Genomic DNA, 16,212 nt, shown 5'->3' with positions numbered 1-16,212 from the left:
CCCATGGCTTGAAGTTGAGTTGTTTTGCAACCGAGTTCATTTTACACCACAATTTCTGCTTCACATCTATCAAGCCAGAAATCATAGAAAGTGAAACTGAATCGCTGTTTATACCTCTTTCCAGTGGCATGGGAGGAGGGGAGGAGAATGGGAAGTGTTCGAGCCCAAGGCCCAACGTCAGGCTTGCATTGTATGGAAACAAGACCCTTAGTTATCTAGTCATCACCCGCTTGGTCTACTGCAATGTGCTCTACATGGGGCTACCTAGAATGTGGCAGCTAGACTGCTGACTGGGAGTGGCTGCCAAGACCGTATAACACAGGTCCTGAAAAATCTACATTGGCTCCCAGTACGTTTCCGAGCACAATTCAAAGTGTTGGTGCTGACCCTTACAACCCTAAACGGCCTCAGCCCAGTATATCTGAAGGAGCATCTCCACCCCCATCCTTCAGCCTGGACACTGAGGTCCAGCTCTGAGGGCCTTCCGGCAGTTCCCTCACTGCGAAAAGTGAGGTTACAGGGAACCAGGCAGAGGGCCTGGTAGTTTTGTGGTATCAATGGTACATTATTACTTAGTCATCCACTGGAACTCAATAAGAACTCACTCTTTCGCCTTTAGGGCCTGCCTCCCCCAATGAACCTCTTTGTCCTTGATCGCCCTGCAAAGAAATGTTAAGCACATTAACTGGCAATTCCTTGTCATAATTAAATAAAAGTTATGTGAATGATGATGGCTAAAGGCAAGGTAAATTTCCATGTTTCAAAAGAGTTACTGTAACTGCATATTATGATGTAAGCCTCAAGATAACAGGTCAAGAAGGGCCATTTCTTAGACAAGGGTGAATTGATTGTGTGTCATTGTCCCTCATTCTTGGACAAGGGGGGAAATATCAAAGCCAAGCCAATCTTTAGCTTACTGTAAATCCCAAAAGCTTATAAATGCATACAGGGGAAGCACATCTATATATATAAAAGACTTCCTCAGGGAAACTTGCCAGCCACTAAACCTTTTGTTCTTTGGGAGCCAAACAAATATGTTTTGCTTTTTATTTGAGTAGCTATTTCAGCATGTTTGATAACTGTTTCTGGTTTTATGGCAACTCTACTAGATTTTATTAGTTTTTATGGCTGTAGTTTCTGTGCTTATATATTTGTTTTGTACACTATTTTACTGTTACTTTTTAAATTATTGATTGCATACCGCCGTGGGAGTTTTACATTGAAAGACAGCCTAGAAATCATTCAGACAGACAGAAAGTAGGGCTTTGGAATTCTGGTCTTCTTTAGCTATGTGTCAATTGCTCCAGGAGTTTTACTGCACCCTCAGTAAGGATTTCCTAGGTGAAATAGGGCTCATAATATAAAACACAACTGAAACAATAAGCCAATCATGAAATGGTTATGTTTACATGTGAAGACATGTTATCTTATTTTATACAAAATATCCATCTTCATTTTATACTTATGCATCACAAACATTGGGAGTACCTTAAATATTGTGTTTATATTTGTTTAGTATGTTTCATACTACTGGAAACTCATTCTTGCTATCTTCTTGAAGAACAGAGAAAATTGAATTTGATGTTTCCACATAGACTGTATGAAAATCCCATGTGGTAATAACTAACTTTATAAAAGATGGCCCCAATTTAAGATCATGAGGGGCTCCGGCTGACCTCACTTCTCCCATCAAAGCACTTGTGCACCACTCTGTTTCTGTGTGAGACACTATTCTGAGAGTACCTCTGGACTGGAAGGAGGTGAGCCAAGTGTAATGACAAGCAGAGGTACAGCAGGTGATCCTCCTCTGGGAATGGGAAATTCTGTTTTATCTCTGCATCAACCCAGGAATGTAGGCAGCTTCCTGATACAGTGGTACCTCTGCTTTTGAATGCAATCTGTTCCGGAAGACCGTTTTGAGTTCTGGAACGTTCAAAAACCGAAAACCCAAAAGCCGACAGCTAGGCCTCAGGATTTTGCACTAAGCAGAAGCCGTGAGGCATGTTCAACTTCTGAGGCACATTCAAAAACTGAAGCATTTACTTCCGGGTTTTCGGTGTTTGAAAACCAAAATGTCTGTCAAAGGAGACATTCGAAAATGAGGTACCACTGTACTGAGTCGGACAATTGGTCCATCCAGCTCACCACTGCGACAGTGATGAGGAGCAACTCTTCACTGTTTCAGGCAGCAGTCGACCCAAGCCCTACCTGGAAATGCCAGGGTTTGAACCTGGAACTCCCTGAATCCCTGATTGTGGCATGTGATCTACCAATGTGCCACAATCCCTCCCATCAGGAATAACTGAATGATCCAATTAGCTATACTGAACAGTCAGCACAACAACAGCTCATTCCCAGCAGAGGCTGGTAGCAAAAAAGAAAAGAAAAAAACAATGAATCATGCAGTGACAGAGTATGCAGCCACATCTGTGGGCGAGTAATACTTTGATATCCTGACAATCTTTACATTATTTAATATATTTATTACTACAGGCCAGCCAATTCCCACACACACGCCAAACTCATGTGCCTGGGAACAAGGGATTGAGATTTACCGTATGGAGGTTTTTTTAAAAGAATGAAAACTGAGATAGGCACTCCTGAAATGTGAATGCCAGGGTAGCCACCCTGATGTGCTTAATTGTGAATCCTTCTTAGAGGTCTTGCTGATAAGACAAAGAAACTTACCGGGGGCCCAGAAAGACCCCGGGGACCAGGATCACCATCAAGACCCCGAGCACCCTACAGTGAAAACAACCAACCAAAGGATTATTAAGATATAAAAAGCTTTGAAATATTCTGCAATCACATGTATTTTCTATTGAGGCTAATGGGGCAGACAGCAGCTTCACACTTGCCATTATTTTGTTCCAACCCTCAATTCTTTACATCTGAGGTCAAGAGCTGGAATGACCACCAAGGATTTGTTATGCAGTTGTTGCTGTGGAACTATACTCCACTAGTCGTTATAAAGATGTTCCACAACATATGGCAACACATGTGATTTCAAAATTCAGAGATTACCAATGCAACCTGGGAGTTAACCACAGAAAAGTGGTAATCACGCTGCAAAAGTAAAGTCTGCATCAAAATCACACTGAACCTTTGCGCCTCTGTTGGATCATGCTGGGCAGCAATTGATCCGTTCCTCTGAATATATTCCACTGCAGGTCATTTCGGTCTTCAACTATTTCTCAATGCCCTGCACGTAACATATGAGTGTGCTATTCTACAGAATTATAGTGAATTGAACCAAAATATATTGTCCTTTATGGAACTGCTGCAAGAATGCTTTACAGATGAGACAATTGCAAGCAAAAAGAAACAGCAATAGTAGAAGAGAATGTGTAATGTAATCAAGAAGTAGTACATCGGAAAAAGCCTTTATATACACATTTAATCTGATGTAGCAACATGAGTAAATGGGAAGGGTAATAGTAAATAGCAATTCTGGTGAGTCAATAAAATAAGTACGCTGGCTATAATAATAGTGTTTCATTCTTGGTCAATAAAAGATTCAAAGTATTCAAGGTGACCCTTGATGAACACCTCTGAAAATCAGAAAGGTAAATTTGGTTTTCTGAAAATGAGATCCAAGTGTGCCAGAGAGTTGACAGGCTAAAGAGGAGCACCACATATAGACAATAAGCTATTCTGCTTTCCATTTCTAAAGATGGATTCTTGGTCCACCTAGTTTACTGGGGGTTGACAGGAGTCTTCTCCCACAGTACCAGGCAGTGGCAGACAGTGTTGTGGGGTAGCACCCCTGTGCTTTAAAATGATAAAGTTATCATTTAAAATGATAAAGGCATCATTGCTATTACTTACCTTGTCACCTTTGGGTCCCATTATGCCAGTTATACCTCTTAACCCTTGAGGTCCCTGAAATGCAAAATTTATTGTAAGTATGCAGTTTTGCGCAGTGGAGTTATCCTATATATGCAAATTTTCATACCGTATTTCCTTGGATAATATACTTCTTTTTTTAAAAGACCTTTTCAGATCTTGATTATAAGAAGTGCTTCTCATTTTAGGCACGTAGATTTTAAAAATAGTATACTTTTAATAAAATCAAGAATTAAAAAGCCCTAGCTACTGAACATTACGTAACAAAAACAGACGGGAAAGATCTAAACATATGATAATTTTTTTAAAAAGGACAACATAGCTGTGATTTGCGTCATCTCAATGTGTCAGTTCACACCTGGTTTGAACAGCTGGAAATGAATCTTTTGCAGGTGGATTAAAGGAATAAATAGTACAATTTCTCACATCTGTACATTAGAGATAACAGAATGCGAATAAAAAGCTAATTAAAAGGAAATACTTTACTGGTGGGCCTTGAGTGCCAACATCACCTACTCCTCCTTGTTCACCTTCCTCGCCCTAAATAAGTACAAATAATAACAAATTAGTTTATAGAACATTCTAACACCTAATCATGTCTACTCAGATGTAAGTTGAACTGAATTCAATTGGGCTTACTCCCATGTAAATGAGGTCAGGATTGTGGCCTCAGCCTGTAAGAGAGAGTGTGCACTATTTACTAGTGTTATTGATCAATGTGTACTTGCAACTCATATGGCCTATGTGTAGTACACAAAACATTGTATTTTACACAGAAGGGAAGTCCATGCAGAAACTGCCTTATTTGGAGAAGACATCAAAGCTGTTTGGGATTAAAACAGAAAAAAGTGCTGTGGCAATAGTGGGGAAATAAATCTAAGAGGAAAGCGACTGTTCTTTTCGTTTGTTAAAAGCATAACAAAATTAAACATGATTCCTCTTTCAACCATTGGCTTTCCAAATCATTTTAACCTAGTATTCTATTTCATTTACCTTATGGCCTTGTTTTCCTGGTTCACCAGCCTCTCCTTTTACTCCTTTGTGACCCTAAAGCATAAGAGCAAAGCCCTGTTTAATTAGTAGGTTTAAACAATCACCATCTTTTAAAAATTTTATGTCTCAGGCTCCCACAAGATCCCTCCTCCTGACTTTGGGTGATTTCCTCTTGCCACTACAGCCCCATGTATAGCAAAGCCTATGGTGGGCAGCAGGGCCCCCCCCAATCTTCTGAAGGTCTTTTCAGGGGGTACACGGTGGGCTTCAGAACGGGAGGAGGGGAAAAGAAAGATGGCTTCTGTGTGCTGCCTTCCATTCCTACAACTCAACGTATTCAATATGCATCCACATTTACAACATATTCAAGAAGACCAGTTCTCTTACCTTCATACCCATTAGCCCAGCATATCCTGATCGGCCAGGTGGACACGAATTGGGACACTGGAAGTGGGGGAGAGAAAACCCAAAAGCTGAGTTAAGGATGAGAAACTATTACAGAAAAGCATTTTTTTCATCCAAAAAGGTAAAATAAGTATCTTACCAGTGGATCTCCATCACGAAGTCCAACTGTTCCCTGAAGGAGATTTAATAGAACAGTTTTTGGGTTTTTTTGTTTTAAAGGCATAACATAACAGGAAAATGAACAAAAGGCAGATTCAACACAGTCCTCAACTTTCTGATTTCAGCAATCCACATTGTTCCCCGCCATCAAAAGCCATTTGTATTTTCTGCTAAAGACGTAAAGAAGAGCACTTCTTTACGTCTGGGTGGGTGGATGGATAGGTAGACAGACATTTCTACACATACGATTTCTCTTTTTAAAAGCAATGGGTTGTATGCCAAAATGCACCACATTTAAGCAAGGTGGGTCCTCACTGGGTGTTTAATTTGTGCATTTCTTAAGGGACATTCTGCAACCTCTTTCTCAAAGGAGAATATGCACTTGGAATGTGACCTTGTAAAAGAGCTCAACCTTTCTATTTATCTATTTATTTTGCCTTGCCGTGTAGATAGGTAACCAAACATAAAGGCAAACTGATTAAAAGGAGTGGATTTCATATGGACTGTTACCTGACTGAGATTGCAAGCAGACCTGTCAATCTACCCTGTTACCTGTACAAAGAGCATAGTACAGGCAACAACAGATCTACGCACGTCCAACTGATATGCAACCACGTATCACGGTGACCTGGAATTGGCAGGAAAAGGGGCAGAACGGGGCGGAATGAGCTTATGCATGCTCTGCTGATGTGTGGGGTGGGGGGTGGGGAGATCAGGAACATAACCTCCGCACAAATAGGCCGTTATCTGTATATCCTCCAACACTGCTAGAGAACAAATCACAACTTAGAAGGGTGGATGTTGAGACCTCCCTGAAATCTTGTGAAATGGCTCGTCAAACTCTAAGAGTGTATTCTCTGGTGAAGCAGGGCATCTTCTGTACCAGAAACAGTGCAGGATCCCAGACCTCGCCTCCTGCTTCCACCAGCATAAATGGAAACACATATGAAAAGAAGTCTCTTGTACTCCTTTACTCAGAAGGCTTTGAAATTCAGTACCGTACCAGGTCAACTGTGACCACTGGAGGGAATGTCACAACAAAGTAATGCTACATCTAACCCACAGAAACATGCCTCCACACTTCGAAAGAGTTGGGGAAACAGACATTTTAATAAATGTATAATAAAATGAGTATCTCGAACTTACCATGGGGCCGGGGGGGCCTGGCACTCCAGGAGGGCCTCTCTTTCCAGGATCACCCTAAATAGTTTGAAGGTGGCACAACTGTATATCAGTGAGCTGCATAACTGATATTTGTTCTGGCCTTATTTGTAAATAAGGCTGTAGCAATCACAGAGGAGACCATTTATAATGTGGTTAAGTTCAGAGTTCTGGAAAACTCTAAGTGCACAGAATATAAAAGTAGTTTTACATGACAGGAGGAACAGAGCCTACAGTAATCTATATCCCTTGTTTCTTTCATAAAAGAAGTACATCGAAAAGATATGGGATGGTAATTTCTATTACTGAAGTGCTCAGAGATGATAGCAGCTATTAAATAACTAAAGATGCCTCATGCTCCATTCACCATCACTAAAGCCCCTATTACATACAAAACCACTCAGAATCTTTAAAAGTAACCACCATGCAGTTAAACCTCCGCATGGAAATCCATTTGCGTGCCCAGTCGCATACACCATTTGGGAAGTTTTTCACCATGCTATCCAGCCCTTATTTCAAGGTAAACGTGGTTAGCCTTCATATGCCAGTCATTGTTGGGAAATATCGTTCCTAAACATGCATAATTAGTATGGGGAATTTAATTAGTTAACATGAAAATTTAGATCAGTGATTTTTAAAAAATATGCAGTGATATATACTCACAGGTGGCCCAACTCTGCCCACTTCACCAGGAAGTCCTGCAATACCAGGAGGACCCTACATTTGAAAAGACATTGATTTGATTAAACTCTTTATAAACAGCCACCCTTATCTAAGGAATAAATGGCTTTCTAAACAGACCTTAAGAGGTTGTTTTTTAAAAATATTAGCAATAGACCTATTGCATTGAAGATAAAGTGTATTATTTTATTATGCTACTGATAGTTGGTGAATATCTACTTACTAGAGATCCAGGAATACCTTTACCCTGAAGGGAAAAAAATATAGCACATTTTAGTTTTTTAGTATATTCAGACTTCAGAGCACTCCAACAATAAAATGAGAGAACAAATAACAAGATAGATTCCACCTCCTCCAAACTGTGGAATAATGAAAGCATTATTTTTAGCTCTCTGTGTATTTAGGATGGATAGCAATTTCATGAAGTTTTAAGCTTACTACTTTTGAAGTAGATGCTCCCTGTAATAGGTCAATCATTATTTAGAGAACCTTTTTTTATTAAAAGTCCAATTCCAGCCATTTTCTTTATAGATTAATCTAGGCTTAAAGGTACAACTTAACATTTCTAAAGCTCAATGCCGCTGCCATAACGATGCTAGGAAACAGAAGTGCACACGTTTTCCAAAGGGGCAAGTAATGTTCTGTTCAAGTTTGCGGAGATGCACGGTTTCAAGAAGCTGGGTGAGGGAACCTATAGGGCCGTTCTGCTGGCAGCAGGGATGTGGCCCTGGGAAAGGAGCCCTGTGGTTGGCCTCGCCTCAGAGCACAAAGACGGGTGGTAGCGGGGCAACAGCCATGACGGGCAATGGTAGGGAGGTGGCAGCGCTGGAAGCAAGACAGCTCCAGTCACCCAGTACTCATTCAGCCTGGAGCTATGAAGAGAAGCACTAGGTGAGGCAACTGCAATTGCCACTGCCTTCATTATCTTCTGGTGACTCAGGGTCCTGCCCTGATGCTAGGGAGGATAATAATAATAATAATAATTTATACCCCGCCCATCTGGCTGAGTTTCCCCAGCCACTCTGGGCAGCTCCCAATCAAGTGTTAAAAACAATACAGCGTTAAATATTAAAAACGTCCCTGAACAGGGCTGCCTTCAGATGTCTTTTAAAGATAGGATTGCTGCTTATTTCCTTCACATCTGAAGGGAGGGTGTTCCACAGGGTGGGTCCCACTACTAAGAAGGCCCTCTGTCTGGTTCCCTGTAACCTCACTTCTCGCAATGAGGAAACCGCCAGAAGGCCCTCGGCGCTGGATCTCAGTGTCCGGGCTGAACGATGGAGGTGGAGACGCTCCTTCAGGTATACAGGACCGAGGCCGTTTAGGGCTTTAAAGGTCAGCACCAACACTTTGAATTGTGCTCGGAAACGTACTGGGAGCCAATGCAGATCTCTCAGAACCGGTGTTATGTGGTCCCGGTGGCCACTCCCAGTCACATAGTGTTGGATTGCATAGGCACTGGAGATAATTAAGTTGATGTCTGTGGTAGTCATTAGGCCTAGCTGAGTGCCAGGCTGTACATCAGAACATTTTAAACGAGAAATCTCTCCTTTGGGTGACTGACGGTGAGGCCTAGCTGGTGGCAGTGCAGGATATGCTAACATCACCCCCAAAGATCCCTAGGCTTGGATCTTTCCTAAAATGTCTCGGTGTTATATTGCATCTCCACTGGTTTCTCTTTTTGTTATTCTGATTCCCCAAGTAATGAAATGCAGGGTGACTTTCTTCTACTCAGTTTGCTTAAATTAGCAGCTATAACAAGCTATTCCGTGCAATCATTCGCCACATGCTCTGCTAAATCGTTCCACCAGGAAACCGGCATCTGTAGGAACCTTCTCATCAGCCACCTTTAATTTTGCCCTCTATCAAACAACAGTAATTTGCTTTCATTATGAACAAACAGTATTGCACTCATGTTACTGCTGTCGGTAACATTTCTCTCACAGCAGTAGCATGCTTTCCTATTTATCCACATCTCCATGTATCATTTATTTTGTTTAAAACAAACAAACAAACAAAGGCTCGTAAGGAATGCAGCAATGCCACCCTGAACACTTTTGAGCAAGTGTTATTAGTGAATGTTCTCCTAACACTCACTAAGGTTATTTCGGTCCCTTTGCCTTCTTTAAATACATACATTTCCCTTGTTTCATTCTATTGTTTTAATGTTCATTGGAAGCCACAGTGATTTTTTAGGCATATATATTTTAATTAGGGAGTAATCTGTATGTAAATGATATTAAATAGAATAGAAAAAAACCAGTGGTGGAGGAAGGGGCGGGGCGCACTGCAGGCCCTCCAGAGTCTGCCTGCCTCCTCCCACTCAGCCACCCTACAGCTGGCGGGGAGGCAGTGGGCAGACCGTGGGGCCAGCGCGGAGCCTGTGCATGCCCAAACCAGACGCGGTGGCTTGGGCATGCTACAGGCCCCACAGTAAGTGCCGCCTGGCATTTTGTCCCCCCCCCAGTGGTGACACTGGGGGTGGCCCACAGCCACCGCACCTCCCTTCCTCCACCCCTGGAAAGAAACAGAAGTCATAAGAAGTTACAGGGTTCTGGTTTCAATTTTTGCAGTTTCTGAAGGTCAAACTAAACATGGTGTTTCAGTGTGTTATTGTTAATGCAGTGTGTGCACCTATTGTTTTGCAAATAGTTGCTGCATGGGACCCCAAGCAGGATCAGTACTGTGGCACATAGGGAAGCTGACTTTAACCTTTCCTTTGCCGCAATTCCAAAGAAAGACGAACATATTTGAAATGGGAGGAACACTCCCATTGGTTTGCACAACATAGGAAGGCCTTGTTATTGGTGGCTCCTCAGTTCTGCAGTTTAAGTGTCTGTTTACACAGGAGTTCACATCCTATAAATATTTTGATTCATCTTTTATTAGTTTTCATATATTGTAAACTAGTGTTTGATGTATACTTAATTTGTTTCTGTATATTTTGCTACCCATTCCCAGCCCTCCTGAATATGCTGGTCGATGACTTGAAAATGGGTGGGGCAGGGGAATATAAAGGGTGAGTTGTTTTTTAACTCTGCACCAAGGCCATTTTTGTTCAGCTCCTTTCTCCTTGTGCACAGAAACACTTTCTACTCACACAAAGAACTCTTTGGATTCCTGTCTCTCTAATATGTGTGTGTACAGTTCAAATATAAAGGCAAGGTAAAGCCCACATGAACACCCATGTGGCGCAGTTAAGGTGTTGGATTAGGAGATGGAAGGCCCTAGTTCAACTCCTCACTCAGCCATTAGTTCACTGGGTGATATTTGGCTTGCCACATTCTCTCAGACTTGCCTACCTCACAGGGTTGTGGTGGATACAGAATTGAAGGAAGGACTTTAACACTGAGCTCCTTGGTGAAGACTATGGCAGAAGTATAACATTCTGCCCAGAGTGGCTGGGGCAGCCCTGTCAGATGGGCATGGTACAAATAAAATAAAAAACATCATCATGATAAGGCCAATCTGTAAATAGGACCTGACAATAGTTTAATAGCTCCTGTTTCTATGAACAGAATGGCTGCCAGTTTTCCTTTCCAAGCACAGCTTTTCATGCTGATAATACTTCTTTTCTGGGGGAGTCCATACCAACTTCCAATGATCAGGGTCTTTTTTAATAGCCTGAGGGGCTTTTTTAAAAGCCCCTTCCCAGAACTCTGGACAAGGTCCTTCGGATCCTCATCAGAAAATCCCCTGATCTTGTCAGCACAAGCAATTTCGACCATGAAATACTACAGAGGTTGTTTTTAAAGGCCAGTTTCTGAAGGTTGGCATATAAAGGCTAAGGCAGCGAAGAAATTAAATCTGCTCTCTACTGATTTCAAGATAGAAGTTCTACTTTCTATGCTCTTGTGTTATTTTAGTCTGACTGGAAACTCCCTCAGGGATTATGAAAGTAGAGGGTTGGTTCTCCCCTCCCCCACTCTGCTTTCCTCTTGCCTTTGTTTTACTGTTCTAAAGCTGAAAAGAAATTCATAGTATTGATTTTTTTTAAATAGATACTATATAAAAATCTATTACGTACAGGCAGTCCACGGCCTCCAGGCAACCCGGGTTCACCCTGCAAAAAATAAAATGTATATTATCTGGGAGGGTCTAAAACCAGTTATATAGTGAGCAGAAGAATAAGTGTTCATGTTGGGGGTAGGGGGACATAGTGGGGAACTTTCCATAATATTCCATAATATTAAAATCACTAATCAACAGCTAGTAAGTATCTTTAGATATTTGCGACTGTGGTGGTGTTGTTGTTGTTTATATACCGCCCTATACCAGGAGGTCTTAGGGCAGTTCACAGAACAAAATCAAAATACAAAAGTCCTTTTAAAAAGTCCTGAGGCCAAAAAACTGAAAGAAAACTTAATAATGGATTTTAAACTTACCTTTTGTCCTTTTGGACCAGCGCGGCCTGGGGATCCATCAGGGCCTGTCAGTCCCTTGTGGAACGAAGCATATACTTTTATTACAGTAACAATTACCTTTCAGTTCACAAGAAGGAACTGTTCATAAAATGTGCCAAGTTCCAAACAAGATAATCAGCTCAGTATAACATGTGTGTGTGTACATATATTCATGTGTCTGCACGTGAGTGTTGCAGCTGGATCCAAAAGTTGCCTTCCTCTAGTAGTGGTAGGATTCATTTCCCATCAGAGGAAGGAAGCTTTTTGGAAACAACCTCAAGAGAAAGCAGTGTGAAAACAGTCCCAGAAAAAGTTCTAAAATATGATGCTATCCAGATTCAAACTGGTCTGAGCCTGAGGCTGCAATTGTAAACACACTGACCTAGGAAGGAAGCCCCATTGAAGATGGTGGGACTTACTTCTTAGTAAATAGACACAGGATTGTGCTTGCGGGGAACTTGGCAGTTTGCCCAAGGTCTGCATTTGGGCAAACTGCCCAAATACAGTTTGTGTCTTTTCACCACAGACTAGGCTACAACCCAACAACTAAAATATGCTGAAACCCACTGAAACAAATGGACTTAAGCACACCCAACTTGTTTTGTACTGCAGCCTCCTCAGTCATTATTTAGAATTAACAACAATTAATGAAAAGGCTTTAAAAGGTTCTGGATATCTTGCCAAACACCTATACAACAGCAGTCCTACATATTTCATTTTGATTACTCTGGAGAAAGAGGTTTGAAGATGGTGGCCCAAAAGAAATAACCTCTGCTGAACAGCCTTGCATGCACTTGAGGGCATTTCTGCATGCTGACAAAGCGCTGTATGCAGAACATCAGAGAAATGCAGAGTTGGAAGGGACCACAAGAGTCATCTAGTCCAAACTCCTGCAAATGCAGGATCTTTTGTCCAAAGTGGGGCTCAAGACCACAACCCTGAGAGAGTCTCATTCATGCTCTTCCGACTCAGCTATCCTCCCATGTAACTTGGAGTCTTTATACGGGCATAGTTCCAGAGCCGTCTTTCCCATAGGGCTTAGTGGTGCGTCGCGCCAGGGCCTCTCAAGGGCACAGCAAGTGGGGGACCTGTGCGGCTTTGCCAGTGGCCTCCCCTTTCCCTGCACGCCCGCCAGCTGCACCCCACCAACCATAAGGCTGTCAGGTGTGCAGCTTCCCTTCCAAGCCTTTGCGGGAATCACTCTCCCACAGCGACACGGAGGAGAGTTGCATCCCCCAATGGCTGGCAGTGCACAGCTACGGCCACCCCAACACTATCCGTGGTAATTTGGGGGCGCTGGGCAGATATTTGCACCACGGCGCCATATCTGCTAAAGACGGCCCTGCATAGTTCACAAGCATGTCCTACAAATTGCCATTAAAATAATAAAAAAAATCATGCGTAGAATATGACCTGTGCCACATAGGTTTCTACACAGTAGAGGGAGGGAGGGCACCACATATGACAAGCTCAAAGCTCACTCTCATGAGCTCACAATAACCAGGTGTACAATTAATTAATCAGACCTGTATCTCTGCTATTGTTTTGGAAGAAATTATTCATCTGCTAATGTTCGTTCTAAAAAAATCAGAAACCCCATTTGAAAGGTGGGAATGTAAAGTGGGGAACAAACTTCGGAAATATTATCTTGCTTTCTCAGACAAAATATTATGAGGTATAGGAACACACAAAACCTGGCTTTGGGGCCTTGTTAGGTGCAATACATCTCCTAATTTATCGACAGTCCCAGCACCTCTCAGAAATCTGTCCTAACAAGTTGCAAAACTGTCATTGGGCAGGGGAAAGATGGATGAGAGCCAGGTGCTGATTCAACCCAAGCAACCTCTGGATCCCTGCCTTGCATTCCTTTTCCTACTGCTATGCCCTGCCCTAAACAAGGAGGGCAGCTGCAGCACGTAGTACTTTTCCTGTTTGAATTCAAAGGAATTCTGGGAGGAATGAATCCTCTCCCAGAAGCTTAGTGCATCAGCTGCTTTGCTCATTCCCCTGCCACTCCCCTAGAAATGCCCAGCCCCTGTCTGCCTCTGCTCCAGAAGGGACCGTCTCTCGACTTGGAAATATCCCGCTCAGGCTAAATGCCCTGGCTTGCTATTACAACCAGAGGCCTTTCAGGTTGGTAGCAACATCTCACAGAGAGAGGTTCTGCCTAGCCCCAAAGAAGAAGAAAATCTACTCACATCAGCCCCAGGTATTCCTGGCAATCCAGGGACACCTGGTCTACCTGGTTCTCCATCTGGGCCCTGCAGGAATGCATTGGAGATGGGGAAAAATTAAGGCATTAGAAGAGAGGAGATACCTGTGCATCCTTTGATAAAAGCATGGTGAGAGCTATCAGCCACTTACCGCAGGGCCCACGGGCCCATTAGGACCTCTGTCCCCCTAGAGGAATAGAAGAGGAAAACGGCAAAGTAAGGATACTTTTTAAATCTGTCACATTTCCATATGCAAACGCTTTATTCAGATATTCTTAGAAGAAATCCCCGATTGCTAGGACTGCAGAATCACTGTTATAAATACTAATCAAACACAGCCCCTAATGCAATTTAAAAGAAACACATTATATATGCCAATTTACTTCAAGCCACTAGCACCCCCCTCGTGAAATGAGTCTTGGAATGCACATTTAGGATTCTTGGCACAAAATCCCAGGGACTAATTCCTTCCGCCGGCTAGCAGTGGGTTACGGAGAGTTGACGTACTCAAGTGTCACATGCTCAATACTGTATACTCAGAGGGACAGCTACAGGGAGAAATTCCTCAAGCAGGGATGACAGTCCAGCTTTATGCACAAAATAAACTTACGTCGATGCCGTCGATGCCAGGAACTCCTGGGGGGCCTGGCGGACCTGGGGGGCCTTGTGGACCTGGGGGGCCTCTCTGGCAAGAAATAAAAGAGCTCTTAAGACAGTGGAGCAGGGAGGCATAGAAATCATACCAGAAATAGGGGGGAGTAGAAGTTGAGAGCCAGCAGTTGAGGGCCACCACGGATTCACAGAATCGTAGAGTTAGAAGGGACCCCGAGGGGATTATCTAATCCAAGGAGTCTCAGGATCCATGACCAGAGTTCAGCTTCCTGTCCCGGTGCCCAGATAACTTTAACTAAATTGTGTTCCATTTTTCATTAGGACTCTTTAAATCCCAACACTTTGACCACACTCTATGTATAATCTACAATTCAAGACGGAGGCAGTCACATGCTGTAAATCTGGGATTTAGAGATTAAAATGTATCATTATGCCCATCACTGTGTTTAGTGGTTTTGTGTGGGTTTTTTCCAGAGATCCCTGGGAGGTGTGTGTGCATATAGCATACTTTGCTTTTCATTTCCCCCATACATTCTGAAGAGAAGAGTCGATTTCCCAACCATGACTACACCAGTGATAAAATGTAATAAAACAGTGCTCTTTGGATCAGATGTCCACCAATTTCCTTCCTTTGTTAATAATAATAATAATAATAATAATAATAATAATAATAATAATAGTAATAAACAACTTTGAGAGGAACTAAACTGACCTCTGCAAGTAACCCCCAGGATCCACTATGTTTTACCTTACCAAGAGAGATCACCATTATCCCTACAGATCCATATTCATATTCTAAAAGGCGTGTATGATGAAGGTTTCAAAAACCTCCCATCATGGTCCTGTGTATCATATGTTGTCTTCTGTAAGAGTTCTTTTATAAAAATAGGACCTACCTCCCCCCAATATTTTTTTAAAAAAACCCTTCCTAAATCCCTTTCAGATATGCTGCTTTCTATGTGAAACTTCAGTGTGTGGCTCATATTCCCCCAAAATAGTTTTGGGGAGGGCCCTCAGGTTCTACAACATACTCCACGGTTTCCTTTTTATGACTAAATTCCAACTGCCAGGCAACGTTAACTTCACAATAGGTGCTTTGTGAAGCAAACCTTTAAGCAGGCCCCTTTCGCTCCCCTCACACCTCTTGCAGAGAAGGTGAACTACTGACACTAAAAGCAGGGGAACCGATTTGCCAGGCAGTTTCAGGCTGTGAGAATGCCAGTTCTAGACATAATTCTTGTGTTTCCTGCCTTCTCAGACGGCATTTTTAAAAAGACTGCTTTCCCTCAGACAGACTGCCGAAAAGCAGCTTACCCTTGCTATGCTAAACCAGTGAGTTTCTTGGGCACCAATGACCCTTTTCATTTTCTCTGTAAAGGTGTTCATAAATAATAGATAAAACATGGCTAAGATCTGTAAAACCATAATCATTAAAATGATGTACCATTTATGTAGAATCATCCAAAATAACTACCACCTCTGCTTGGTTCCATACTCACAATGGCTGACACAGATTGGAATCCCCACTTCATATATATAACACAGATAAAAGATCCTACATTTGCCACTCTTTTAATGATGTTGATTCTTGTTTTTGAAAAGATTGCTTAAAGAAGGGGAAATGTATCCATATTAATTCCTCATGGGCATCCATAATCACCTATTGAGTTGGATCCAAACCAAGTTCGATGAACTTAGGTTACAATGAAATCTACAGGATTAAATGGTGACTAACTTGT

At 42.3% G+C, this 16,212-nt stretch overlaps 1 protein-coding gene across 5 annotated transcripts in view; it reads right to left on the bottom strand.

Moving 5' to 3' along the window:
• Window positions 1–16,212, bottom strand: part of COL9A1 (collagen type IX alpha 1 chain) — a 62,043-nt gene that overhangs the window by 28,785 nt on the left and 17,046 nt on the right. For all 5 annotated transcript variants that reach the window (XM_081906115.1, XM_081906117.1, XM_081906118.1 and 2 more), the window contains 15 exons: window positions 14,472–14,546; window positions 14,013–14,048; window positions 13,847–13,909; window positions 11,631–11,684; window positions 11,273–11,308; window positions 7,469–7,492; window positions 7,228–7,281; window positions 6,550–6,603; window positions 5,384–5,416; window positions 5,227–5,283; window positions 4,840–4,893; window positions 4,333–4,386; window positions 3,829–3,882; window positions 2,689–2,742; window positions 606–659 (listed from right to left, as the gene is read on the bottom strand). In XM_081906115.1, the coding sequence (XP_081762241.1) occupies window positions 606–659; window positions 2,689–2,742; window positions 3,829–3,882; window positions 4,333–4,386; window positions 4,840–4,893; window positions 5,227–5,283; window positions 5,384–5,416; window positions 6,550–6,603; window positions 7,228–7,281; window positions 7,469–7,492; window positions 11,273–11,308; window positions 11,631–11,684; window positions 13,847–13,909; window positions 14,013–14,048; window positions 14,472–14,546 (756 nt within the window). The remainder of the gene's footprint in view (window positions 1–605; window positions 660–2,688; window positions 2,743–3,828; window positions 3,883–4,332; window positions 4,387–4,839; window positions 4,894–5,226; window positions 5,284–5,383; window positions 5,417–6,549; window positions 6,604–7,227; window positions 7,282–7,468; window positions 7,493–11,272; window positions 11,309–11,630; window positions 11,685–13,846; window positions 13,910–14,012; window positions 14,049–14,471; window positions 14,547–16,212) is intronic.

This window comes from Podarcis melisellensis (assembly GCF_964234715.1).
Source record: "Podarcis melisellensis genome assembly, chromosome: 3".
NCBI lineage: Eukaryota > Metazoa > Chordata > Lepidosauria > Squamata > Lacertidae > Podarcis > Podarcis melisellensis.
Note: the sequence above shows the minus strand (reverse complement) of the source record. Positions and strands in the feature narration are given on the sequence as shown.